At 32.0% G+C, this 25,698-nt stretch overlaps 2 protein-coding genes across 2 annotated transcripts; one reads left to right on the top strand and one right to left on the bottom strand.

Moving 5' to 3' along the window:
- The first annotated feature begins 12,958 nt into the window (after window positions 1–12,958).
- On the top strand, window positions 12,959–22,293 carry LOC18610209 (MADS-box protein CMB1-like). Its single transcript, XM_018114540.2, has 8 exons — window positions 12,959–13,569; window positions 18,775–18,853; window positions 19,174–19,235; window positions 19,392–19,491; window positions 21,124–21,165; window positions 21,266–21,307; window positions 21,761–21,894; window positions 22,018–22,293. Exons 1-8 carry the CDS (start codon window positions 13,385–13,387, stop codon window positions 22,094–22,096), a joined length of 723 nt encoding a protein of 240 aa, XP_017970029.1. The 5' UTR covers window positions 12,959–13,384; the 3' UTR covers window positions 22,097–22,293.
- A 1,696-nt stretch (window positions 22,294–23,989) lies between these two features.
- LOC148764379 (uncharacterized) lies at window positions 23,990–24,644 on the bottom strand. Its single transcript, XM_088803593.1, has 3 exons — window positions 24,606–24,644; window positions 24,164–24,517; window positions 23,990–24,073 (listed from the first exon to the last, which is right to left on the bottom strand). The coding sequence occupies exons 1-3, from the start codon at window positions 24,642–24,644 to the stop codon at window positions 23,990–23,992; spliced, it is 477 nt and encodes a 158-aa protein (XP_088659719.1).
- Window positions 24,645–25,698: the final 1,054 nt, after the last annotated feature.

Below are 25,698 nucleotides of genomic sequence, written 5' to 3'. Positions count from 1 at the left end.
AGATAGATAGCAAGACACATAAATTCTGTCATTACTACACCATTTAAATTATTAAAATAATAATAATATTATTATTATTATTATGTTTGTGACTGTGACTACAATGACAAGAAAAAGAAGCTAACAATCAGAGAACAAGTTGCTGACTTAAGCAATTGGGCTAAGACCCACCATTTGTCCCAATTAGGGTCCAACCCATGCAGTAAGACTAGCAAAGATAGCCCAACTTTTCCCCACAGGATTTGAGAATTGGTTTTGCTACTGACCTTGCTATGACAGAATTGAAAGGTATTAAAAAGGAGGAGCAGCAGGGAAGGTGCAAGCAAATGCAGTCAATGCAGAGTGCTCTTTTAATTAATTAAGCACTAGTTTTCCTGTTTTGTTTGTGCTGCTGCCCTTTGCCTTTCTGTATGTGGAAACTTTCTTCCTTTGGTGGACTTTGTAATTTACCTGTTTGAACAAAGTTTTTGTTTCTTCTGATAAAAAAACTCAATAACATGCTCTTCTAAAAGATATGTATATTTGGGAAATTATTAGTAAGCATTAAATCTAAAAGGCATAGGCATAGTTGTGTTTCGTTTCCTGGAACAACATTATAAAACAGCTGATCAATGATGCATGCATTTTGTTAACCAAAGAAAGTGTGCTGCTCCTAAAACTGTAGACAAAACAAACTCAAAATGGCAAATTGAAACAGCAGTTATATAAACATTACTGTTAAAAACCACAGCATGCCAGATTCTGTCCTGCTGATGAAGATCAGCAGTGAACTTAATTTGAACTTTTTTTCATTTCTCTCTTATATGGCATAGGCTTATGTTTTTAACATGGTGAGACAGTGCCCCACTTGAAATTAGCTTTCCTTCCATAAGCATTGAGCAAAATCCTAAATTTTTGTTTCTTCTTTGTCAATGATGCTGTTCCCCAATTTTTTATATCTGCAGTGTGCCACATTGTGTTATTTTTTGAGCACCTAATTTATCCTTTGGCAGTCACTTTATAAGGTTTTGATTCCTAGATGGCTGTGGAGCAAAAGTTCCACAGTGTATTCACTGGTAAATTTGTAATATACATCAGGATTCCTCACTTCTTTTTCCTTTTTCTTGAGAACCATCTGGTGAGATTCTGTTATTATAGTATAACAGTAGGCATGTGTGTTTTTGACAATGTTGAGAAAATTCTTAGGGATATATATCTTTTCATGGTTACAATTATCATCTTCTTTCGTCCAGTAAGAGGCAGGCAAGGCCCATCCATCCCGATGCTACATGCCCTGCTGGACCCTTCTGGAACCCCATGCATCATTGTGAGTATATCATGCCTTCTTATGCGCTTTCTAGTGCCCTATATGCATCATTTTCTTCTGCATCATTCTTTCTGAAGGCTATCAGTAGGTTTCATGATCAATTTAGCTTTAGGCTTTATTTTGAAGGCAAAAGAGACTGAGAGGAGAGGATTAAAAAAAAAAAAAAAACCCCACTATTAGCTTTATGCGCATGTACTCACACCGGGTGAATGAGAGCTACAACCTTTATATTTGGCAATCCATCATTTCATTCTGTTTAAGATCAATTCACCTGTTTTATAACTAACATAGTTCCCAAAATTAGTTGTGAACAGGTCTGTCTGGAATAGTGCGTTTTGGAGGACTTGGGAGCTGCTGTACAGAGCACCAGACGATGTGTTTAGAGCGTAGCAGGCTGTGGAGTAGGCCAGTTGTCTTGGGCCACCGCTAGCCCATGGAAGGTAAAGCCTTTCGGCTTTTATGGGTCTGATTTGGTTTGGTAATATTGTGCTTCGTCCAATAATTTGTTGGCAAACAAATTAATTTAAGTATGTGATTAATTAAAATAAAAGGGTAAAAATATAGAAAAATTATCAAATGTTAAGGCAAAAATATTAAGTGAAAAAAGAAGAAAACTATAAATAAAGAGATAGATAAATATTTAATTATAAAATAATAGATTTAGTTAGATAGAATATAGGTATAAATAGGAAGAAAATGAATGTCTAATCTAAAAAAATAATAATGGTAGATCTAGGTTAAAAGAATATAAATATATGAAAGAAATAAATAGATATTTAGCAGTAAAAAAATATATAGAACTAAGTAAGTAAAATAATATCTAGTTATGAAAAAATTAATTTAGCAAAAGGAAAGAAAATATATGAAGATGTAAATATACATATATATATATATATAAAAGATATTTAGTCATAAGAAAACTAGACTAAGTAAGGAGTGAAAATAATATTAAAACATATAATCATATGAAAATGAGTTAATTAAATGGAAGTAAATAAAGTGTATTTTTAATAAAAATAAGTTAGGTATATAATGGAAATGAAGCATTTAATCATACAAATTTAGACATATATAGGCATATATATAGAAATAAAAGAATATAACATAGTATAAAATTATAAATATAAAAATATAATTATTGTTTTAGGGTCAATAGTGATAATGAAATGTTCGTACGGAGTGCAAGAAGTAGCGATTTCAAATGAATTTTTTCTAAGTAAAAGATTTTGATTAAGACCTCACTAATACGATGGGAGGGTCTTAATATCGAGTCTCGATATTTTTAATTCTAAATAAATGAAAATATATTAACTTAATTACTAACTAAACAAAATATAAAAACAAAAGAAGTAAAGAAATAATGAAAATAATATAATAATAAGTACAAGAGAATAAATGGTGTATATATTTACAGTTTCAAAAATATATAGCATTGTGAATAATAAAGAATTTCATGAAAATGAATAAATAAATAGTAAAAGATAATAAGATTTTCAATGATGATAAATTCATAATATAAAAGGCAAATATTTAATTATAAAAAAATAAATTTATGAAAGAATATAAGCAGAAAAAAGAAAAAATAATATAATGGATATTCAAAAAGAATATAGGTTAGGTAATGATAAAAAATAGGAAAAAAGTTGGGTAGAAAATACATAAATAATAATTATTATGAAATAAAACATTTGGTTTAAAAATATAATTTTTAGGTAAAAGGAAAGTCTATATAGTAAAATAAATAAGTACTGGCATAGCAAAAATATATATAATAAAAAGTATGGTTATATAAAAACAACAAGTAAATATAAAATATTTATTCATGATATATATACATATAAAAAAATAATAAAAAAGAAATTTCATAGAAATAACAAAAATGTTGTAGGAATGATAAGAAACAAATATTAAAATTTATGGGCATATTACATATCATCATTACATCGTTTATTGTCATGGTATGTAGACATATTATGTGTATGAGTTAAAGTCTCGATAATGAGACTTTTCGAGAGAGTTTGCGAAGATGAATTCTTTCAAAAAAAATTTTAGATAAAAGACTATTTTCGAGTCCCATCAGTATGATGGAAGGTGACCACATGCATTTGACCCTGCCAAGCTATTGGTTAAGTTCGAAAAAACTTTCATGATCATCAAGCATACACTCCAATCTCCATTGAACGCTTGTCGTTACTTGTGTTAGCTAATGTCTTCATCCCCTCTAGCCAATTTTTCATATGATCTTGGATGGATTCATGTTTGATGTTGTGTAGCTTCCTTTTATTTTGCACCATGCATTCCTAAAGTTACCTTGCATGGCCATGATTCTCTAGTGAGTCCCATTTCTTAGCTTAATGTTTTTTAAGGTCTTCGTTGTACCCCCTTTCTCATTTCATGATTGGTATGGTGTAAGACTAAACAAAGGGATTTTTCAAGTTAATAATGAAGTTCTAAAGCAAAAGGAAGGGAGCTAAGGACATTAACCCAACAGTGTTTATCAATACCCTACCTAGGTTTTGAGCTATTCAGCCTTTTTTCAGCCCATCCAGGGTCCTGATTCAGGAAACAAAGGCCCAATGAAAGACCCCACGAAGACCCAATATTGTGTCTTTTATGCACGACAATGTAAGGGGATTTAACCCTGGATTGTCCCCTGATCTCAGCCAGGTAGCGGGCAGGAGTCTACCTGCCTGGCATGCAATTGCCATTGTAGTGGCCATGAATCTTACTTGCAATCTCCAATCTGATATACACTACTCATCCTTGGCTATCAAACAGGGGCAGCTTGCTTTTTCTTTGTTAGGGAAGACAAATGATCAGATAAGATAAGGAGGGAATTTGGATACGTGGGTTACAAGGGAATTAGCTTAGGATCAATTGAATGAAACAAAACAAAAAAAATAAAATAAAAATCATATTGAAAAGCATTATATATGAACAGTTTCTTTATGGTTAAGTCATGAACGTGGCGATTCTAGATACACATATAGTGCTGTGTTACCTGTATATCTTTAAAAGGGATTTTTGTCCCTTTCCTTTTTTGCCTTTATAACTTTGTTTAGACACTATCAAAGTTCCAAAAATACATAGATATATATCTTATGAATGAAAATAAATAATAATAATAAAAATAAAAATAAAAAAGTATGTGGTTTGCATCTTAGCTCTTATCTTCTATCATTCAGAACAAGAAAACATATCTTATTCTTATCCCCTAAAAGCATATAATTATTTCTGTCTTCCCCTTATTCCCAGATGATCAACATTAGGGAAAATTGGACATTTTCCACCTACTCTTGGTTGCATTTGTTAGGAACCCCCCCAAAAAAAAAATTGTGTTGGAGAGTTGAATTTCAAATCGATTACGGATTATTGATTGAATTAACCAATTTAATGATTTTTATTTATATATATGTATTATTTTTATATATGTTATCAGAATGACAAAGAAGCGAGTTCTTGGTATCCATCTTATTTGACATGGACATCTGCTAAAAAGATGAAAAAGAAATGAACGTGAAATTTCAAGCCTAAAGTTGTTTAACCTTTTCTTTTTCCCTTTTTTGGAAAATTTTAGCCTCATTTTCGATTGATAGGAAAATGAGTGCAAAAGAGACAAAAAAAAAAAAAACTTATTCTGGTCCATGTAGAAAGAATACTCTTTAAAATTATTATATTAAATAATTTTTTTTAATATATTAAAATTCATCAAAATAACTATCAATTATTGTATTCAATATAAATAATATTTGAATTAATTGTCAAAACTTGTTTTTATCTACATTAAGCTTAATATTTGTCACCTTCCCAAGCAAAAAATATTCTTGGGCTCTAATTAAGTTGTTTGTGCATTGAAATAGAGCCCAAACTAGATATCATGGTTTAAGTACATGGGCTCTCTCCTTGGGTTCAACACATCACATCAACTCCACTTGGATTTAAAAGGGGAGAATATGCCAAAAACGGAGTGGAGAAGGGTCAATGATTAGGAGTCATTTCTTGTGGGAAAAATCCTAGTACGTGTTCACCTTTTTTCTCAGCAAGGAAAAAAAGGGCATTTGTTTCCATACGATGCAAAAACAAAATGCTTAAAATTTTCTTTTAATCATCTAACAAGATAATAATATAGTTAGAAGCACTCTCGACTTCGTTTACTACAAAAAAATATTTGAGGATAAGTTACATCAATGAATTCGTAATAATATAAGATAAGATTTTACGGATATTTCCTTTACTACGAAATTATGCATGGGTAGTATAAGAAAAGAATTTACACATTGAAATACAAAGTTGAAAATATTGGAGAACATGCAAAATTCCCCTCAATTATACCATCCTCACTCTCTCCAATAACTTTGGCTTGATCAACTTTGTTATGTTTAAGAACTTTTCAGGAAGTTATTCAAGCATGGTTTACAAACACCTTTTTCTTTTCCCTTTAGATGCACACAGTCAGAAAGTTTTTCTTATTGGTTTTCAACCTTATGCTTGATGTGTTAAAGCAAACTTTACTCATCAATTTGATGACATAAAATCTAGCTGTCAAAATTTGGACAGTTAGGGGCAGATCAAAAGTGGTGTCGGAGATGGTGGTCGTCACTCTTAAATTTATGTTATAATTTAATTTAATTTTAATAATGATTATTTTTTATTTCAAATTAAATCATTGACCTAATTTATAATGTTATATGATTACGTTTTAACCACCTTTCATACAAAATTTTAAACCTCTCGTTGTGGACAAGGGAAATTCAAAACTTCATAAGGTAGCTTAGTTCGAGGCATAGTGCGTAGGGGCCAGCCACTTCTGCACTACATAAAGTTTTGAACGCAGACCCTATAAAATCAGCCTAATATGCTTTAAAAGCATGGTTTGATTTGATGATAGGTTTGGTTGGTATGCCATTATTTTGGATCTCTCCCTCCCTGGCAAGAATAAGGAGAAGGGAATTGACAAAATCCAGCAAAGCCACTGTTGTCCCCCTACCCATAGGAGGAATCCCAAGAGTTCTAAACTTCCCATATCCAATCCTTTTTGGGGTTCTTTTTTTGACATGCATTCAAAATCTCAAAGAACATGTGGGTACATGAAAAGTTAAACAAAACCCAAAAAAAAAAAAAAGGAAGGGGGTGGGGGGGGGGCGGGTAGGGAAAAGACTTATTGTTGCCATTAAGACTAACAGCATCCTCTCTCAAGATCCAACATTTGCTTTCAATTCCTTTTTCCACTGATGTATGTGGTGAAAATAGACATATTCCTCTGGGATTTTTTTTATCAGAAATTTAAGATCTAAGTTTTTATGTTTGGTGAATAAGAACAATGTTTCAAGGTTGAAATATCTATACATCTTGCTTTAAAAAAATAATAATAACAATGTTTCAAAGGTTTCCTGATTAGGGTGTCCATCATTACATGAGATAAGCTTTATGCTTTGGTTCTTTTGGGGGAAAAAGAAGAGTATCCCTTGACCATATATAACCACAAATTTGTTTCCTATACATACACACACACACACACACCCACGAGGAACCTTAGTTTGAAGAATAATCATGTGTATATTTAGCTTTATTGGGTCACATTCAACATTAAAGATAGAAGGTAATCCTGCTTTTGACAAAATGCTTACGTTGCCTTCACAAGAAAGGGATCTTTTTGCAATGCCTCTCGTTTAAATCCAGCAATCAAAAACAAGCGATTAATTCTGTTAAATCGATCAAAAAAAATTATTGTTTGATTTAATCGATTTTTATATAAATATTAATCGAATTAATTGATTAATTGATTTTAGTAGGTTAATTTGATTTTAACAGATTTAACTGATTTTTTTTTTACCTTTTAAAATTTTTAACTTTTCAATCCACTTAATTGATTATTTTGAGAAATTATTAGCATTATATTTGTTTTATGATTAATGTAAGCTTATTTTGGGAAAAAAATAAAAAAATTGCTTTGATATCACTAATAAATTAGATTAGGAGAGGAAGGATCTAAAAGAACTTAAGGGTTTATATTTTATAATATAAAGTTCATATTACAAATTATGTGATTAATTAATTATGTAATTGAAATTTAATACTTAAGAACTAAAGGGTGCTTGATTAATTAATCCCCAAGATGGTGATTGGTGAGTGATAGTTTGACACACTTGATTAATTTGATTAATTGATCAAAAAAATTTTTATCCGAACTGATTTGACTTAATCGATTTAGCTAACCCCTTAACCAAATTAATCTATTTTTATTGGTTAAGTCAATTTTAACCGACTTTTACTCAATCCTACTCCAAATCTCTAGTCAAATATACCAAAACCATAGATGTTCTTGGCGAGGGGCCTTAGTTTCAGGCATATTTATTTGTGGTAGTTAATTAATTAGCTTTATTGCACATCGCCTTCATCATTAAAGATCGAAGGCAATCCTACTTCATACCAAAGGCTTAGGTTGCCTTCAGAAGAAAGGGATATTTTTGCAATGCCTTGTGTTTAAATCAAGACCTTTCTACTCCAAATCTCCAGTCAAATATTCTCACTCATATAGAGCCGAGATTCACAATTTGAAAGGGACCAATTAACATTCATTTGGGTTAAGAAAGATTGATATAGCATTTTATGTTTATAAAAAAATTATTTTTCGAATTTTTATGTAATTAATTCCCTTATAACATGCATAATTATGATTTAAAATACGAATCATTAGAAATTAAAAGCTCAATTATAAACACATACTATTTTTTGCCGATGTTAGCAATGAGATTAATCTATGTAAATTATATGTTTATATAAGAATTATGTACTAACTTGGTGTAGACTTACATTGTGTGTTGGTATAGATTATGTGGCCTTAATTAATTTGGGCCATGATTATAATTACAATAGTGATGTATGATCCTGAAAAGACAACTCATCAAAGATAACTCAGTATTAACAACTTAGATTTAAGTCGAGGAAAAAAAAACTTAGATTTAAATTCGTAAGGTTATTAGCTAGCTAGATAAGTTAGTGGTACTTAGACTCAAGGCCAACTCAATACTTTTAAAGGTCTAAAGCGCTTAAATATTTAAATGAGACTCTTTTTATTGAAAGTAAAAAAAATTACAGTTAGTTGGAAATCATTAAAAACATGTTACGTTCATGGAGAATTATTGGCATTATGGGAATTAGAAAATGATAGAAAATATAAATTTATTAGGCACATAATTGAGAAAGTAAGAGAATATGTAATTTTATTAATTATTTTGACTTTTACATAAGTAAGGAAGTGAGATAAATAGTTGAGAATTAATAAGAGGTAGGAAGTGAGAGAAAATAAATATATAATAGATACTTAATTTAAAAAATATTATATTAATTATTTTAATTTTTATATATATTTAATATAATTAATTATATTATATAAAATTATGGGGCTTATAAAATTGTAAGACCTAAAACAAGGGCTTTAGTGACTTTATGCTAAGGCTGGCCATGCTGGCCATGCTTATACCTATAGAATGTGTTACAAAAACTATTGGAAAAAAATAAAAATAAATAATTTTTTTTTCAACTTTCTTCCTTTACTATTTTATCCCTACCTCAAATCTAGAAGTGAGGAAGGTATTCAATTGTTTATCCCAAACTAGTAAATTTCCGAGGAAGAACAAAGGAAAATAAATTTATGTAACAATGAAAAGGTTAGGTTATGTTAGAAAAAATAAATTGTACACTCGTTTCTTTAAAACAACATGTTAATAGTGTATTTTCTTTTAAGAACATAATAAATAATTAATATATTTTATATGTAAGCATTTGATTAATCAACAACAAATAAATGTAAGGTAAAGCAAATACTTAGTTCGGTTTTGGATATCCAATAACCGAATTAATCAAACTTATATTTAAAAATAATCGAAACTGAACGAATTTAATAAATAATCAAATTAATAAAAACTGAATTACTTCGGTTAGTTTTGTTCAATTTCTGAAAACAGAACTTGTGAAATTTCTTTTTTTTGTTTGTATATATTTATTTATGCTATATTTTTTTTATAAATCAATACTATAAAATATTAAAAATGATGATAAAAAATTATAATAAATAAGATGGATACTCATACAAACAACAACAAATAATTAAAAAATATGAATAAAAATAACAACTAACAATTTTTGATTTAGTTTTCATACAGAAATCTTATTATACCCTTATTAAAGTTCAATTAGAAATTTTTCTAACTAAAACTAAACCGAATTAACTCTAATAATCAAACTTATTGAAAAATCAAATTAACTGAATCGAAAAAATTGAACTCATTTTAATTCAGTTTGGTTTGTATTTGCACACCTCTATATACATATATTTCCAACAATTGTATCGTGATTGGTAATGTAATTTTTTTTCCTATACTTAGCAATATTGTTAAAAAAATAAATGAAAAAAGAAAAGAACGAAAAAGAATGTCATGAACCTAAGCTGGGATCATACATGAGGAGTCGACACGTGCATGTACTCACAGGAGTGAAAGTTGTGAAAACAGTTGTGTCGATTCCTGCCCTGTAAAGCGAGCCCAGAACCCACGAAGGAAAAATGAGAAGTTCGATCGAGAGTACTGAGCTCCCAGAGCTCGACACGTTTTCTGGGACCGTGTACGGCTGTCTCCTTTGATTATGACCTGCATGCTTTTCGTTTTTCCAGTTCAACGTTGGGTATATATCTCTTTGAAGCTGTGATAACCCCATCTTTCCTGTTGAGGTGTCAATAGGGGAATCTTCCTGATGACATTATTTTGAACTATTGTTGTTATTATTATTATTTTGGGTTCAACTTTCTTTCCTTTTTCTCTTTTGCGTCGTGGGTATTGACTAGAGACAGGTTGTGACTTCCATTATCACCTCTGCTACCCAAAAGAAAAGGCTGATGCCATGATCTTGCTATCAAAATGCAAGTCCCCCTGTCCTTGTGCAGCGTTCAATGGGCGAAATCTGTCCGGGTGGTTTTGGCAAATCTTGGGGGACCGCCCTGATTCGTCATTTTAGTATTTTCGATGTCCTCCATATTTTTATATATTACAGTAAATAATATAATCATCAATCAAACACGATTTAATTGAATTCAGACTCTCCACATCCGGATATCGTAAGGAGAATATATGCAAAAAAAAAAAAAAAAACAAAAGAAGAACTATATGCTTAAGATTGGGATGAGAAACATCTTGGCCAAAGAAATCTAGAGACGACTTTGGTTTGCAAAGCAATTCATCACGATCGTATCATATGGATAAGATCCTAGTAAGATTTTGGAACTGTAGGCAGAGAGGCACTGGGATGCATGTATGGCAGTTGGCCAACGAGCATGAAGCATCTTCGATTATGGCCTAACTTGACGTACCTTTACAAACGTTAGACACTGTAATTGTTAAGAGGAACCTTTTCTTTTTCTTTTTGGGTGATTGTCTTTGGAATTTGCATCAGGTATTATTTTATTTTTTTTTATTTTCATGATTTTTTTTAAAAAGTGTTAGATTTTGATTTTTTTTTAAAAATCCATTTTTAATGCATTTTTATATTAAAAAAGTAAAAAATAAAAATAAAAATAATTTAAAATAAAAAATTAAATAATCAAAATGATGACGATACAATTTTTAGATATCTTATGGAAATATAACCGCTAGCTATAGCTGGGGTGAAAGTTTGCTTATATTTCTATGCATCACATCTCATTATTTTTTAAGTAAGATTGGAATAAGTGATAGAGTCAGAATTTTACTAAGATGTGGTTGAAGAGTTATCATATAAGATTATGAATTTATATATTTCACAATTTATACATATAATAATAAAAAATTAAAAATTGAAGAATGACGACTGCTACGTTTGTCATCACCAGCTGGTTCCGTCACTGTATATAATTAATGATTTAATTTGGTGGATTTGGGTTTTTTTTTTTCTTCCATCACTCATTATTCATTAGTTGCCTTACATAACGTGGGGTTGCTTAAATTCCTTTTCCTACACCATAGAAAAAATAAAAAGAAATTCACCATGTCATAAAAGTCATCCATGCTACATCACACGCTAAATAGTAATTGCCTACCAATTTACCATAAAACTACATAGATTGAGATTATTCAAGCAATTAGGAAAAAAATTATTTTTCTTTTTTTTTGGTAAAATAAAAATTCTATATCTTTTAAAGGCGGGAATAAATTACACCTATCGTCCTCAAATTTTGTTCAAATATTTCATTTTTTGTTTATATATATATATATATATAGAGAGAGAGAGAGAGAGAGAGAGAGAAAAGAAATGCTATATTGCCTAGCCTGGTGCTGATTCCTTTGGGATGTTTATAAATTTTGGGATTCTTTTTTGTGTATTTATCTTGGTCGTCTTTGATGCTCTGTTTTTCTTGTTAGCTAGTAGCTTGTTTCAGCTAGGTGTTTTGGTTTTTTATGTAGCTTGGTCAAGCTACTAGCTCTTAGGTTTTGCCCATGGGTAGCTTGTGTTGTGACCATTAACTTTTCTTATTATTATTGACATTTTAGGATTGACTGATTTTTTTTTATAAAATTATATTTACAAGTAAAAATTATAATATGATAACGGTATTATACTTAAATTAAATACACAACATTACGATTTAATTAATCACATTTAAAAAGAAATCAATATACAAATTAAATAAATTAATCAACAAACCAATAATTGAATGAAATTGGATACAACGAGTTTGAATTAATTAAAATTTCATTATTATCATGTTGGCTATTGAGAAAAGAAAAATTTAAACATCATAGTTTTATTCTTGAACTTTTATTAATATAACCGCTAATCGAACTATGAATTTATATACGGATAATTATATATATATATATACACCTATCAAATGGTGAGTTAATAATGTGATATTTTAAAGTATAAGGTAATATGATATTGGATTAAATTTCATGCAATAAACATAATTTACTTGTAAACTGAAATTTTAACAATCTTGTCTTTAGAATATACTTTTTAGATGTCTTGAAATTTAGTTAACATTTAGTATTTTTTATTATTTTATTTTATTTTTTTGATATTAAAAAACTTGAAACATGAATTTTATAAAAATAATTACAAACAACATGAGATATAATTGAATAGATAAAATGTGGATCAGATACGATTATGCCAATGAGCACCATTGGCTACCTTGCTTTTTTGTGCAATTCCCAGTTTTTATTTTTTATTTTTTTTGGTTTTGTCTCTTTTGACATGATCTGGTGATCCCTTCCGCAAGTCCTAATACACTCAAGGACCAGTTTAGAACGGATTCCTGGTTGTCCACTCGAGTTTACTCTCTAACCCCTACACCCTTTAACCCTTTCAAACAAATGCAAGCTCTGGTAATTGAAGCATCTTCAAAGGGATACAATGGTCAGTCGATGTCCAAACGGGGGCCACTGTGCTAATGCTCCCACGGTGTTGTTTCGACACGTAGAAACACTTAAAGTCAGGAATGTTAAGATTGATGTTGACGTCAGGGAGTCAACTCAGTCTAAAATTGAAAAAGAAAATGGTAGAAAAAAAAAAAGGTTGTTTTTGTGATCAAGTATAATTTTATTATCATGTTAATAATAACCAGGAAATCTCTATAAATATCAAAGGAAAGACAAAGTGAGGCCAAGAAGAGAAGCTTGACCATATATTGCAACTTGCAAGGAGAAAAACAGAGCAAGAAATAAATAGAAACAACTGTAGCAGGTGATAGTACGATGGAGTTTTTATTCTTTATCTAAGCAAAGCTAGCAAAACCCTGGAAGAAGATAAATGCTAGTGCCCCACTTTGTTTTCCCACACTCTCTCTCTCTTTCTTTCTTTTTCTCTTTGTCCTTTGTTTCAGCAGGACTGAAAACCTAATAGCTAAAGAATTACCTACTCATAAAAAGAGGAACAGCTTCTTACCCTAAAGAACAAGGATGGGAGAAGAGAAACGAAGAAAAAAGGGTTTCTGAAAACACCATAGATTTTGTAGTTTTCCAAAAAAGAAAAGAGATAAATATAGATTATAATATTATTTTTTTTTTCTGTTTTTGGTATAATTAATAGTATTAAAAAAAGGTAGTAATGGGGAGAGGAAGAGTGGAGTTGAAGAGGATCGAGAACAAGATAAACCGACAGGTGACATTTGCAAAGAGAAGGAATGGTTTGCTAAAGAAGGCTTATGAGCTCTCAATTCTTTGTGATGCTGAGGTTGCGCTCATCATTTTCTCTAACCGTGGCAAGCTCTATGAGTTTTGCAGCACTTCTAGGTAATTATAATAATGCTCTTTATGTTTATTTCATGCTTTGAAAGATTTGAATCTGGGTGATCTACTTTCTTTGCTTCTTCTGTCTTCATTTTGTTTTTTCTTGTGCTGGATTGGTTGAATTTGAGTGATGGGTTTGAATCTGTTTAGTGCTACATCTTTTCTTTTTTCATGGATATGTTTGATGTAGCTGTTCTTGTTCTTGGAACTTTAGAAGCCTCTTGTCTTGATCTGGGGGATCTAAGTTGCTTTTTGATTCTTAGACCAGAATATGTTATCTGGAATGTGTTAGATGTGTTGGGTTCTGTTCAATGTCTCTTTCTGATTGCTCCAACATTTGTTTCATACTTATCTGTGATTTATTTGGCAAATTTTATGAACCGCTGTATTAAGATATTACTGTTTCTGAAAACTTTGGTTTGATTATCAAAAATAAATATTATTGGGAGTTAAATCAGCAGTAGTTTGTATTTTTTTTTCCTATCATTGAACTTATTTTCTCGTTAATGAGTTCAGATTAGGTTTCATAGGAAAAAGTCTGCCTTTCTGGCTTTAAATGTTGAACTTTTTCTTTTACCCTCAAAGGGTTATAGTAAAAAGTTTAATGATCATTTGAAAACGATAATTATGGTCCATGGGAAATGTTTGTTGGCTGGATGTATTAGTAAGATATAGTGTAAGCGAAGGGCTTATGGCTTATGAATTAAATAAAATTAAAAGCTGATACTTAATCATCAAACTATAATTGCGACAAATCAAGTCAGAAGCTGTCAATCTTTCCTGTAATTCAACTTTTAGAGGCCATAAGATAGGTTAACTTCTCCCGTCTGAGGAATCTAGCTGCCACTGTCAACGTTTTTAGCCCAAGATGCAAAAAGAAATAAAGGATCAAACATTAATGGTGGTTTTTATGCTGGTCTGCTGCTTGGTCTAGCATGCTGTTGCTGTTTTTAGATACATCTATAAATTTTCTTTTGGAGATATTTTTCTTAATTAAAGGAAAAGAATAAAAAGCTTTCATTCTAAACCTTACCATCAGCAATTATGTAATACACTCCCCTGTTGTTTCGATTTTTTTAAATTATCCATATGTTTTGATACTTGTAACACTTGAAATATGTTGCAATTTCTTTACTTGCTTTCATATAGAAAATAATTAAAATTCGTTTCACCTTTTCGAAAGAAAAAAACAGTTAATCTTTGCCCCAAATGTATTGATTTCAAGTGTTCAGTTGATTTTCTTGAACCCTATTAAAGTTATGCATTCCTAATTAATTTGGTCAAATTGCAGTTGAATCAACAGGTTTTATAACAATGGAAATCTTCAATCATAGTGAATTTGTACATTCCTAATTTCTAAAAGCACTGTCATGAATTTTTCTTCTTGGATTTAGCCTAATAGATATTTGAACTAATGAAAATGGTTTCTTTTCCTTTTCTAAATTTGAAGCAGTGCTGCTTTCAGGTACCTTATCTTATCATTTAGTTTTCAGGATTTACAATTTGGTGCAGATTTATAACATGCATGGACCAACCTTTAACCAAAAGATATACTGTATATATGTGAACATCAATGAAGTAATGCACAGTATCTTTAACTGTAGATATGATACATTGTCTACATATAACACATTGTTCTCTTATGGTTGCAATGATTAGTATCTATTTAAACCCCATAGTTCAGCATTCTTTTAAAAGCTTACAGCAAATTTTGTCGTTTTACTAGCTAGCGCAGCCTCTTAGGCCCCCCCTCTCATAATCTCTCTTTCCCCGTTCTTCTTTCAACCATTCATGAGAAAGATAAGATACAGCTGATATTCTATCCTTATTTGTTGAAAGTAGCATTTAAGCCTTGCTTTAACCATATAATCCATGTCAACTTGGGGAACAAACAAAAATAAATTTATAAAATTTAATTATTTGGGTTCTTTTCCCCCTTTTCCTTTTCTTTTTTTCAACTTTTTTTATTTCTCTTCCCTCCCACCTGCCCTCTTGCATGTTTTTGAAACATCAAAGCGGTCAAAAGTATGTTTTTGACAGTTTTTGGCAACTGATTTACTATCAAACATCATTCACCTAAGAGTAGAATATGGGATTTCAATTCTTTGATGTAAGTTTAGAAGCAAGCTAGGATAAAATTTGATGTTACAATTTAAGTTTATAATACTGTTAGAATACACGTGCGCGTGCGCGCACACACACACACACACACATATATATATAAGAACCTACTTCAAAAGATTATATATTTTCATCATAATTGATCAAATTATTGGTAGTAAGCTTTTTTGTTTCTGAAGTGCTTCAACCCTTGAGGTCTTGACATTGATGTTGTAGCTCAATAGTGTTTCCTCCTTTTGTGACTGAGGTGGTCATCGAGCTCTAGAATAATAGTATGCATACTTCAAATTGTGAGTTGTTCTGAGCCAAAAAAAAAAATCTATGATTTGCACTATGATTATTGGCTTCTTTGATATCATAACATAAAAATGCCCAATTACAGAAGAATTTTCTTATCTTCTTTGAAAATTTAGTAGAATTAAGATGTTTCCATGCACTTTTCCAAAAACTTGACTAAGTTAATTTATCATAACATTTTCTTCTGCTATAGTATGTACATAAATGTGTCAAATAACACATTATAGCTATATGATATTATCATATAATTAACGCTAAGGCACTAACAAGTCTTGATTAATTGCATAAATATATAGCATCAACATTGTATTTTTTCCCCCATGTACAAGTCTTTGTGTTGTTGGGTTGTTTTCTAGTTTTTCTTCCATTTTCTTGGACTCTTGTTAGACTTAATATTAGTTTCCTTATGTGAGATTTTTCCAACTCTCTTCTTTATCAATAAAACCTACCTTGCCTTTGAAAAAATAATATATAAAAGAACAATTTTATTAAGAACAAAGTAGCCAAAAATTGGCCAGAAAAGGGTAGCCTTTAAAAGCAAAAGATTTAGTACTAAAAGCAAAAAGCTTGCAAAGACAAGAGAATTACCCCATAGTAACGAGACTTAGACCAACAAACATAATTACTCCTCAACTAAGACATAAAACAGAACAGAATCATTACAATCACACTCATCCACCAAAGTATAGGACCCTGTTAACACCAATATATAAATTGACAATTAAGCATGAAAAGAAAAACTCATTTTAACTTGAAGCTTTTTATTTTTAATATTTTCCTCTTTGAAATTTAAAACGATTAATAAAAAAAAAATCACATGCAAAGGCAAGGGATCATGGAAACTTGTATTAATAAGAAAAGAAAAGGAATCACAAAAAAACAACCATCACAGCTCACACTTGATTTATTTATTTATTTTGGATTGAAGGAAAGGGAGGGAAAGGAAAAGGATTGGAAGGGGAGTGACATCCTTTCTCTTCTTTGGAAAATATTGTAATAAAGAGGGAACGGTTCGAAAAATGGGAGGATTTAGGAATGGATTTCTCAATCATGTTTAGTACGGGAGATTATCCAAAAATCCGAGATGATTTCTATATGATGATTAAATTATCGTTATGATAAAAATTCAGTAATTTTATGTGTTGGTGATCTTAGATCACTGAAAATAATTAGATCATTATTTTGTTGTGTGATCTAATTCTCCTGGTCAAAAGGGTGAGGATTTTTTTTTTATTTTACCAAGTTAAGTGAGCTATAAAATGAATTACAGAAATATTATTTTTTAACATTTTAATAAAAATTTTTCCTCCCAAAACTATAATCATTTTAATATAGTAAATTCCTTTGCCTTTTGAAAATATTTCTTGTACCATACTCAAAAGTACATCAGATGCATGCTTCTCTTTAATATTTTTTTTTGTGATATTTAGCAAATTCATTATCATTCTAATGGATTTAATTTATTTTCTCATTTAAAGGTTTTTCAATGTAATTTTTATGTTAATAATTAGTTTACCTATTGATAAATACGTTTTTTATATTTGTTTATTGAATAGTAAATCTTATCTACAAAATAAAATATTAAAAAATTTCAAATTGTTATCTTAATAGTATATTGATATTATTAATTGTTTTGACTATATAATATTGTTATTTGATATTTAATATAAAATAAGAAATATTTGAATATGATATCAAATATGTTGATCTCTAATTCTCAATGTATAATTACTAATTGCTAACCAACTTGGTGATCTATAATCATCATAATAATTAGATCATCCTCTTGATAAATAGTATTAAATGCTACTTAAAGATTTTAAAATTTCATTATAATATATAAGCATCAAATAATAATATAAACTAATATGATGTTTTTTAATTTCTTTTCCTTTCACTCTTCAAATAAATAATATTACTGTTTGACGACTCTTTTCTATACATATTATGTTTTTAAAGCAATAAAGATAAGTATTTGAATATTTAACTTAATAATTAATGTGCAATTCTTTATTTTTTATATTATGAATTCCTCCTTTCCGGCATTTAAAAAAGAAAAAAATTTCAAACAAGGAAAACATTGCCTTCTCTTCCCATTTTGTTTTGTTTCTCTTCATTTTCTCTTCTTTGCCTACCCTAGAGGGTAAAACCCAAGCACATGGGAAAGAACACCGACTTCACGCCTCAGATAAGGACAAATTAGCAGCAATCCAAATAAAGCATCAATCCATCAGTCATGGAAGCAAATCCGAGGAGACATAAGAAATAAACCATCTGTCCTTTGTTTGCTAGAGCCTGCTTTAGGCACCTTTAGACCTACCATACAACTTTGTCCTTTCGTTTTTCCCTGTAAGAGAGGATTCTGGCTGTTTAACTGGTAGTTTACCTCTGTACTATATCCACTCAAATTTTGATTAATTAGTAATCAGGGCACAGGCACGCTACTTGATAAAATCATAAAATCTATTTAAAAGTTTCTTTATAATTCTTGTATACCATTATATTAAGGTGATCATCTCATTAAGTAGGGTAACTTTTGGATGGGAAGACTCATACTCAAAAGACAGCTTCATGGCTAAAAATAGCCTGACTGTTCCTATCAGAAACTGCCCTCTTTAGCATCTTCTCACCAGTAGCCGTTGTATAGTGCTGGCTGCTGAGTTTGTGAGATCAAAATCATATATTAGACTCATAATTTTAGTTTCCTAGCAATTTGTTTTGAATGAAGTGCTGCCTTGAATATTTAGATTTGTCATCCTAACTTTCTATCCTGGCCTTTTGATCAAGCAGCATGGCTAAGACACTTGAGAGGTACCATAGGTGCACCTATGGAACATTGGAACCTGGTCAAACAGAAAGTGACACACAGGTGAATTAATCTCTTCTATTTCAGCCTTAGCTTCTTGGACTCGTTGTTTATTCATTGGCAGAATATAGGAAAAATACTCTATTTTAGTGCATTGAATGCTCAGATTCTGCAGAAAAGAAAAAGCAAAATAGAAGAAGAAGAAGAAGAAAAACATTTTTCTCCAATGTGACTGTTTTCCCACTTTGTAGTCCTTTCATTTTTCCACCAATCATTTAGCAACATGGGCGATCTCTTCTTATCTTCGGTTGTCTACAATTTGTTCATTGTTATACAAATTAAATTTGACAAAATTTAAAATTGCTGCCATGGATATCAAGCAGAGCAGCTATCAGGAATATTTGAAGCTCAAAGCAAAAGTTGAGGTCCTTCAACGTTCACAGAGGTAACCCACCAAGCCACACAGTTTTAAACTATGTCTCAACCATTTTGTTCATAAAATAGGTTGCTTGTTCAAGTGTGGACTGTTGTCTGCATTTCATGGAGCCTATATAGAGAGAGTAGACTTTAGTTTTATGAACATATAACTTGTCCTCTGTAGACATTTTCTTGGGGAAGATTTAGGAGACTTGGGCAGTACGGAACTGGAGCAGCTAGAGCATCAGCTGGACTTCTCATTGAAGCAACTCAGGTCAACCAAGGTATTCGATATCAACTTCCTTTTGCTTTCAATCAGATGATTTAGGTCACGAAATTAAATTCAGGCAATGAACTTTCTGAGAAGCTAAAACTTTAAATTTACAATAAGTTTTATGATTAAACTCATAAAAGCTTGGCTTTAAATTTGTTAGATTTCTATCAAATATTTGAATCATCTCAATGAGAGTGAATCCCAAATTTATTCTATAGCAATATCTTCTTAAATCCATAGACATGTTGAGGCTTTGAGTAATTTGCATCTATTATCCACCATAATTCTCACAATTTGTGCAAGGAACTAGATCCAAATTTACCATTTCAAATCATGTTTCTAAATGGAGCATTAGGCTAGGGATTGGAAATTCATGGCCATTCCTTTTAAACCATGAGAGACAAGACTTGTCAATAAGGCAGCCGTGAAATAAGGTGTCATAAATTTGGCATTGTTGTCAGTTTGCATCTCATTTTTAATGTGGAATAACAACAGGCAACATTTTGGCAAAGGTAAGTGGAACTTGGGGTCACATAATGAATTCGGTCTCAAGGAGAAACGGTATTTGGGTTTCATACTTCCTAAATGATCAAAGAACTTTCTTTTGGCATTTATTACCAAATGTAAGAGCACTGTCTCATGCTTGTTCACTTATGCACCAGCATACAGAAAACATGTTTCCATGGTTCCAAACTTCGAGGAAACAAAAATTTATTATTTCTAGCAGTTTTGTGAATTTTGCTTTTGGTTTTTCAAAAACAGGATAGCACTCTACCAAATAGAATCTTTGTTGTAGCTATGAAAATAGTGAAACAGAAGACAGAAGTGTTACCAAATCCAACCCATGTCTTCAGCTTCAGATTTCTAGCCTTTTTTTTTTTACAAGCAGCTGCTCAATGGTCGTACAGACAAATAAAGAACCCAACAACCCAAACAAATAATTTAACCTTAAATTATACAAAAATAACGTGTCTTGTCCCCAGAAAAAGAAATTGCCTGAGCATAAATGTTCTAACTTATAAGTGTTTGTTCTTTAACTTTAATCAATCAGTTGTGATTTTTATAAGAAAATCTTTCCACATAGAAATTGCATGAGAAAAAATCCAGGAATTGCCTTTTCTGGTATTATTAGAGTGTTTCTGGATAGCCCTAGAACATATTTTATTTCATAAGATTTGATATTAGATAATGCATTTTAAATGCTGTTCATGTTAAGTTCTAGCTCTACATCTATGGTGTAACTGTGGTCATTTCATGAATTCATTAGCTGAACCGCAATTTTCCTGTACCTGATTGCTGAAGGTAAATTTGTTCATGTGAAAAACCATAGGGATCAAAGTATGAAGTAGTCCATTTTCATAAGACAACCAAAATATGTTTCGAGTATTCAATCTATCCCATGCTGAAATGGACTATTTTATTGTATTTCAAGAACAGTGTTCTTTTTTTTTTTGCTAAGCCAAAAGGAGTTTTTCCAGTAAATAACCAAAGGTTTAAGGAATCCATGCTAACCACACGGTTAGTAGAACACATTTGATAGCGAATACATCACCTAAACAAATCAGAGAAACTACCAAAAAACAAATATACAGTTGGAGATGTAAATGTGAAGTGTTCTTAATTTGTTTTTCAATGAATGCAGATGCATTCTATGCTTGATCAACTCGCTGAACTTCAAAGAAAGGTATATAATACAGTTGGGGATTCATTTTACTGTCATTAGCTGTAGTTATTATTGTACTTTCTATTATCCATATGTCACCATCATTGTATTTATTGTACAGGAAGAAATCCTACTGGAAACCAACAGAAACCTGAGAAGGAAGGTGAAAGCCTGCTTAATTTTTGAGTGTTTGTTTTACTGAATTAAAAGATTGTGACAAAAATTAGATACAAGGTTTGATCCAGCAATATTTCTTAGATTTTGAACATCCATAACATATTTTGGATTGGGCCTGGAAAAACCTTAAATCAGTAGTTCTGACTATATGCAATGTACTTGCTTTCCTTTTACTGTAGCTTCAATTATTTATTCATGGTTGATTAGTGTAAGCCTAGAATCAGCATACACATAGATTCCAACTTGGGTTTGCTTGGTTAAATTCTTTGACTTTCAATCTAAATTTTTTTGAGGTGTTCATTGAAATTTAATGTCTGGGGTTATAATGGGCTGTATTGGTGTTTCTCATACCCCCACATGCATGCATTTTTCTGAAGAAAATTTTGTGTCGCTGAGAAAAGGAAATGTGATTCTTATCCTTGTTGTTCTGCTTTGACAGTTGGAGGAAAGCACTTCAACGCTACGATCATCATGGGAAACCGGGGAGCAAAGCAATCCATACAACCACCACCCGCCTCCTCAGCCAGAGGGATTTTTTGAGCCTTTACAGTGCAGCAGTTCCATGCAGATAGGGTAACTTGTCCTAAACCCAATTCCTTAGTTTCGTGCTGGCAGCTGATGGGGTCGATAGTTGATAGACTATTGTTTCCTACTAATCTCATTTTTCTTTTCCTTCAACCACTTTTCTTGGTACAGTTACAATCCTACTGCAGCAGATCAGGATGCCGCTGCAGCCTCTGCACCAAATGGATTCATCCCTGGTTGGATGCTTTGATTGTTTTTAACTTAGAAGAATTCATATATTTTCTCATATAACTGAGTAAGAACAGACAATAAGCCAATTCCAACATATATTTTGCTGTATTAATCAATGATGGCTGGCATTGTGGGGGGCGAAGCTCCAATGTAATAATATTTAACTTGGAGAACATGCTGATTATTAAGAATTAATATTCCTAAGTTTACTCATAATATGTCAACTCCTAGCTCCTTTATGTTCTTGAATTCTTAACATTATTATTCCTATAAATCTTTTGCTTGATTTCGTGAATTCGGGTTAATATATTTATACATATATCATCAATTAGGAATTGAAGAAAATGCTCTCGAGAAATGTATGTGGTCCTAGATCAAAGAGTGGGAAGAGATCAGGGAGCGCAAGGACCTCCATAGAAGCTACCAAACTTGCTCTGGACTTGATTGTCAAAAGTTGCTAAAGTCACCCTGTAAAAATCAATATAGCCAAGCGTTTCTTTCGGTACAAAATGCACATAACTAGTTACCCATAAAGCAAAAAACAAAGGCATTTCTATGTGTTGTCCTAGTCACTGGGAAGCTACTGCTGCATTGCATTTAGTAGTGGGGCTAACTGGGAATTTATAGGTTGGAGAGTATGCACAGATGACTTCGAGAGGGCTAGGCAATGTCTTTTCCTGCTAATCTGCTATATCTAAGAAGAGAGAATCTAAGTCAAAGGCGGGGGATAAAGTTTGATGGGGCCATAGGGGTGGATCAATATGCTCTCACTCATTCATAAATAGCATTAATATATCTGGCAAACTAATTAAAATACTCTAACTCTGAGCTTTGGTTTCCTAAAAGTATGAATTAATTCCAAAATTTTGTAGAATAATTATTCCTTATTTCATCTACTAAAAAGAATATACTAATACCCATCTGACTTGTATATTTTCCATTTGGATTTTGCTAATTGCGGTTTCCTATTTATAATAATAATAACAATCAACAGTTGATGCGATACTTTTTAATGTCTATGTTAAGTGAAAATAGTATTTAATATTATACAAATAGAAGCTTAGTAATATGGGCAAAAGCCCCAATTGTAAAGGTGGGGAGCAGGACCTGACCAGTTAAGCCTAAGCTCATAGCTCAATTAATTGCTTAACCAGATAAATTGATGCTATGATAAATGGCTGACGCCAGATTCATTCACCCCCAATAAAACCCTACCATCCGGGATCTAATAAACCACCTTCAACCTGTTTTGAAATTTTATTATTACATCTTATTTTAGTATATATTCTTTCTAAAATTATAGATTGAGGAATTAATGTTGCCTCAAGTTTTTTATTTCCCTTGTTTTAGTTTCTCTTCTTTTTTGTTTTTAAATTTTAAAAAGTAAACTGCATTAAAGAGTTGGAAAGAAATGCTACGATGGACTCTGAGCTTTTCAATAAAATTGTTGGATATATATATGACTCGATATTTGCTCATTGCCTCACTTGCAAATTTGGGAGTAGAGAGATCTCTTTTTTTTTTTTTTGCTCAACCAATCAAAAGATTTTCATTAATTTGCTAGAAGTTACAAGAGTGTCAGTCCAGTGGTCCTAGGAACAAGCAACTACAGGCAACAGTATAGAAGATATGTTGTTGTCACAAAAAATCATGAGAAGCCTCCAAAGAGAACAGAGCGGAGACGATGCACAGGCAAATTAGAAGCCAAAAGCCAAAAAGACATATAACAAGTCACAGGCACATAGCAGAACACAAGCCCCCAAGGATACAAAGCAACAACAAATTCAAAATCCAGCAACAAAGCATATAACAGCTCAAGTCACAACCTATTCCAACATATTGCACTAGGTAACAGGCAAAAACTCAAGAAGGTAACAAGGGCATAATAAAACATGCTTATGCGATACAAAAGTCACCACCAAGCAGAAAATGAAGAGGGTTTGTCAGCACGATACTTGGCCAAGGAGTCAGCAAAGCCATTTCCTTCTTTGAATACCTAGAGAAAGGATAGAGAGTCCAACTCATTAAAAATATGCCATTTGTCCCAAGGGCGTTGTTCAAGGGATTTCACCCACAAAAGAGCTACTTTTGAGTCAGACTCAATGGTTATGGGGCAATTTGCGTAAAGGGAGGCAACAAAGAGATGTATAGCTTTTAGAATAGCCATCAATTCAGCAAAGTTTGAGTCACATAGTCTAAGTGGACTGAAAAAAATACCAACAACGAGCCCATCGGAGTTGTGAAGAACACCCCCACAACTAGCTGGTCCCTGTTTACCTTTAACGGAGCCGTCGACATTGAACTTAAGCTCCCTTGAAGGTGGTGGTTGCCATGAGATTTCGACTCGATGATGGAGGGGTGAGCGCCTCGCCAGAGAATTGCTAGGTTCAGTCCACCAACCCAAATCGTCAACGGCATCATCTCTCTCACATGCACGGATCTAAAACATAGATCGCAATTTTGTAAGATATAAGATTTGGAGGTTGTCTCATACCTTAGAGTTCAAGATCGTGTCGTTACATGCTAACCATAGAGATCATAAAGTTGCACCACACACAATCAACCATCTCTTGTGAAAAATACCCCAAAATGGACAGCCTACCTAAACTTGCAAAAATGAGGAAACTGAGAAAGGTGAACACCAAGAAATGCCCCACCATTTAAGAACAAGGCCCTAGACAAGCCAGCTGAATTTGTAAGTGAGGAGTATATGAGAGCAACTCTCTTCGTCAATGCCACACCATGAGCAATGAAGTTGGTCCGGGCTAAAATGAACCCCACGGGTAGAGAGGACAACCTTAGTGGGAATGGAATTTAGAGCTGCCATCCACAAGAAACATTGGACTTTGGGTGGCATTGGCATCTTCCAAATTGATTGCAGCCATGGGGTTTGTCTTCCAGTTAGGGTGTCTAAAAAGGATCTTTTAAGGTCATGCTTCCACACTAATCTATCTTCCCTACTTGGGATGAAGGTGATGGAAGAGAGGGCGTTTAAGATCTCATCATAAATAGATTTTTCCCAGTGATAAAGAACGCGTTTAAAAGTGATGGTCCACTCACCAGTCACCCAAGCTTTTTGGACTTTCAAATCTTTCTCTGTTGCAAGGGATAAAAGTTGAGGGTACTTAGAAGAGAGAGGAATGTCCTCTAGCCATTTATCTCGCCAAAAAAGAATGGAAGCACCATTCCCCACAATCCAGTGACAAGCATGAAAGCCAATAAGGTTGAAAACTCCCTTGTTGGAAGGGAGCTTAACAATGTTCCTCCAAATGGAAGACGTTCTCGTAATGTGAGACGATGAAGGAACCCAAGAAGTTTCGCCTAAACCATATTTATCCACTATGAGCTTTTTCCATAGAGCTTTTTCATCTATTCCATACCTCCACCACCATTTTGCAAGCAAAGCTAAATTTTTATGGAAAAGGCTTGAGATACCTAAACCACTATACCTCTTAGGCTTGCAGACTAAGCTCCATTTCACTTGGAGATTTTGCGTTTGTCAAGTGAACCGCTCCATAAGAAAGAGTGACTCCATTGTTCCAGCTTGCATAGAACCCCCTTCGGAGCTTGAAATACCGACAAATAAAAAAGAGGTAAGGAGTTAAGAACTAAATTAAGAGG

Source organism: Theobroma cacao, chromosome 2 (genome assembly GCF_053813885.1).
Source record: "Theobroma cacao isolate CCN51 chromosome 2, ASM5381388v1, whole genome shotgun sequence".
Lineage (NCBI taxonomy): Eukaryota > Viridiplantae > Streptophyta > Magnoliopsida > Malvales > Malvaceae > Theobroma > Theobroma cacao.
This window is presented reverse-complemented; position numbering and strand designations above follow the sequence as displayed.